This window comes from Loa loa (genome assembly GCF_000183805.2).
Source record: "Loa loa unplaced genomic scaffold supercont3.219, whole genome shotgun sequence".
Classification (NCBI taxonomy): Eukaryota; Metazoa; Nematoda; class Chromadorea; order Rhabditida; family Onchocercidae; genus Loa; species Loa loa.
In genome coordinates this window covers 33,378-37,170 of record NW_018108399.1, presented here as the reverse complement: position 1 = coordinate 37,170, position 3,793 = coordinate 33,378, and the positions used below count along the sequence as shown (strand labels likewise).

Below are 3,793 nucleotides of genomic sequence, written 5' to 3'. Positions count from 1 at the left end.
TTGAAACAATTCAGTTCATTTTAATTCCTGATATGAGGGTCAAAAGAAGGCACGGAAGAAAAAGAGAAACAAATAAGGGATCTCAAACAGTCTCAGCACATTCCGTCGATCATTTATTTTTGCAGACGTTTTGGGTCGGAATTTTGATATCCATTACTTGGATCCTAATTTTGGGAAAAACTTCTGTTTTCGATCATTTTTTCATATTAATTCAGTTCGTTTTGATTTTTGATTCTTAATAATTTTGTTCGGTTTTTCTGAAATAAAATTTCAGGACGAAGGAAGCAGCGCTGTTATTGTCCAGACAGGAAATGCCGTCTCATCAAAGATTACCGAAAACAGTTTTACCATTTTTCCTGAAAAATTAGTGCCTCTACCACCGCCACCACCTCCACCTCTTCCCGCACCATCATTACCACCGCCACCACCACTATGCCAATTTTTGCCGTCAAATGAAATGAACTTAACAAATAATGAGACTGCATTACTGGAAGAGCAGCAATCGGAGGAACCTGAAGGGCGGAGTAGAAGCTTATCACGACCAGGTAAATATTTCAGTTATCGGATGAATTGGAACTGCTTTATAGATGTTTTAGTTACTAGAATTGTCCTGATCTGTTACCAGAGTCTATAGTTGTTTTTTCCACGTAGTGGAATTGTAATTATTTTATGCAGCTTATCTTGTTCTTGCAATTGCCCTAGTCTAAAAAAGATGTGACTTATGATTCAAGTGTTGAAATAGTCTCTTTGGACTATTTACTGGTTAAAATGTGATGATTTGAGCATTCCACCTTCTTTAGCCAATGATAATGTTTTCTCATTTTTTAAAGAGATAATATTATTTCTTTTATGCTTCCACATTACTAAGCGTTGCATTTTTTACACCGTATCAACTTTGGAATCTTCAAACTGGACTGCTGGAAATAATGTTAATGAAGTAATTGGATTAATCATCTTATAAAATTAATTCCTTTTTGAACTATTAACACCTTTTCCAGATGAAGATAGTGGCGGTGAATTAAGTGGAATAGACGAACGAAATAACAAAGATGGGAAAGATGTCTACCTATTGTAAGTTATATTATCATTGCTTAAGATATGTATCATTCTTCAATTCAGTTATTAGAATTCTTTATTACATTTGTGTTTTACTTATTTTAATTCGAATAAATCCTTACTTTTCATTTCTAAAATCGTATCTCCAAATAATGAACTTTTTTTTTGAAAGTGTTTGTAGTGACGAAGATGATGGTGAAGATATCGACCTATTGCTGGAGAAACCGGTAGAAGATGCTCAAACGGGTAAAGTGATTATGCCGGAGGATGGTGAAGTGCGAGAGAAAATAGTCTTGGCATATCGTGGAACAGATTATTTCGACGTATTACCGGAAGGATGGGTGGAGGTGACTCACAGTAGTGGGCTACCCATTTATTTGGTCAGCTTTTATCTCCGGTGCTACTGCCGAATATTCGTCGTTAATAATAAATTTGTATCATTTAGTTTTTAAATGCATTATAATTGCTGTTCATCTTATTTTTTCTGTAAATAATACAATTGGAGCATGCCTCAATCGATATAACTCAGAGTTTCATCAGGAAATAATGCGCTTGTGCTTCAATAAGACTTAACACCAAACTTAAGTATCCGCTTGTTGTTTCGGTTAGCGATTAAGTTGTCTACTTTTGCACAATAAATTAGATTTGGAGACATTGGTTATGAGGAAGAGATTCATCTTTAAAGTCATCTTATTTTTTAGCATAAATCTACACGGGTTTGTACATTCTCACGGCCATATTTCATTGGTCCAGGCAGTGTTCGACATCATAATGTGCCAGTTTCCGCTATACCATGCTTGCATCAGCGACGAGTACTTAAAGAAATAGAAGAGGGCGCTGCAGCAAGTGCAGCTGCACTGCAAAATGCACTTTCCGAATCGGTCGGTGTACAAAATGGTGATAGTACCCTTGAAGATTCCGCATTAGTAATGGCACGACTACAAGCACCAGGTACGAAGGTTCAGGTAAGTGTGTCAAATCTTGAAAAATTCGCTTTAAGTTATATTTTTTCTTCTAAGCCCTTGTAAGTTTTTTGACTGACAACTTACCAATTATCATTCCGACAAATAATGAAGCAGCTTTAAATGTCGACCCTGTTTGATATTTAATTGTTGTTTAAATGTTATAAAGCACTAGGGAACTTTTTTTTATCCCTGGTAATGATGAGGTATTTTTCTTGGCTACTAAAACCTTTTCCCCACAATCTTACGTGTGGTTAGAAAATTAAATGGAAAAATTCTTACTTGGAAAGACACAATGCGCAAATGAAGTTAAATGGAAATATCGCGGAAACGAAAGGAAAACCATGGGACTTTTCCTTTCTGTTTAAATACGAAAATTTTCCAAAATTTCAGACTGCTGAAGATTTCAAGGAACGCCAGCTGGATGCAGAAGCATTACACGATTATGCAAAAGCTGTATTTAAATTTAAAAAAATTCAGGTAACTTTCAACACAGTTGCACGTTATTAGCATGTTTTACTATCAACTTTTGATTACACTTTTCTTTTAAGACATATCGATTCAATAAATGGGCTGCAACGCGTAACTTTCATCGGCAACGGAAACTTGCCGAAGCTGGAAGACTTGGAAAAAATGCATCCTCCATTGAGCTTTCGGTTGGTCGTCCCGGTAAGAATCCGTCTTTTTTAAATTTGGTTTACGAAGAACTATGAAAATGCATACATCTATTGCAAGTAAAATCGAATGAAGTTTTTCTAAAAACTAGCTGCAGTCGTTTTCTAATTTGTAAAAATTGGTCTGCCATCCTATTATTGTTTAAAACCTATGTTGGCATCAACATAACTGTTGCACTGATCTTGGTTTATATCGCATTCCTACGTATCCTCAATTTTTATTGATTGTTTTGAACAATAAATACGATATTTTGTTGGAATTAACTCCACAATATTTATGAAATTGATTAAAAAAGTAAATTCGTCGTCTACCATTCCTTAACTACTTGAAATTCATGTTTCCATCACCGTAATAGTCCATTCTAGTTTACTGATGGAAGAATAAGTTTTAATTTTTACAGCATTACCTTCAAATGTGAAATTAATTACTGTACCTGCGCTGGAAGCAAATCTGAAACCACAACATCGTGGATTTTTCCTTAATCCACAAGGGAAAACATCGGTCAGCGTGTTGCATGAATATGTACAGAAAGTTTTGAAAAGCACCATCAATTATCACTTCTCAGAGACAAGGTATACCTGACTTAATGAAATGATTGATTGATAAAGTGTGCTAAACATTTGAACATTATCAATTAATAGCGGACTACTGGAAGAATTTGATGTTTATTTCCAGTAGATATCGATTGGTTCTCTAATTGCTCAGTTTTTCCTTTATTTTTTTGACCTATGCCTTATTTGAAAAGGGAGAGAAGTGGACGAATTTTCATCCTCAGTAAAGGATGATTTTTATTGTTTTTAGGAATTCATCAATGCCGTATGGATGTACAGCGCGTCTGAAAATGAATTTAAATAACCGAGTGCTTTGTGCAACAAGTGTCAAAGAGAAGTTAATGCTTTTGCAAGAAAAACAAAAGCGGGAACAACGTTTACAAGAAAATGGCGAGCAGCCAGGTTAGTTGTGCGGTGAAAATGAGTAAAACAGATGGTTATTCGTGAAATTTTTATAAGAGGGCGGGAGGATAGATGATATTCTTGAATTTCATTACTTTATTTTTCCTAAATCCAATTGTGTCATATATGCTATTATCAAAAAAAAAA

The 3,793-nt window shown here is 34.9% G+C and overlaps 1 protein-coding gene across 1 annotated transcript in view; it reads left to right on the top strand.

Moving 5' to 3' along the window:
* The window catches only part of LOAG_18183 (WW domain-containing protein), a 9,360-nt gene that overhangs the window by 1,913 nt on the left and 3,654 nt on the right, over window positions 1-3,793 (top strand). The window contains exons 3-10 of the mRNA XM_020450849.1: window positions 275-545; window positions 999-1,071; window positions 1,238-1,436; window positions 1,758-2,021; window positions 2,412-2,498; window positions 2,570-2,687; window positions 3,094-3,265; window positions 3,495-3,646. Of these exons, the coding sequence (XP_020305424.1) occupies window positions 275-545; window positions 999-1,071; window positions 1,238-1,436; window positions 1,758-2,021; window positions 2,412-2,498; window positions 2,570-2,687; window positions 3,094-3,265; window positions 3,495-3,646 (1,336 nt within the window). The remainder of the gene's footprint in view (window positions 1-274; window positions 546-998; window positions 1,072-1,237; window positions 1,437-1,757; window positions 2,022-2,411; window positions 2,499-2,569; window positions 2,688-3,093; window positions 3,266-3,494; window positions 3,647-3,793) is intronic.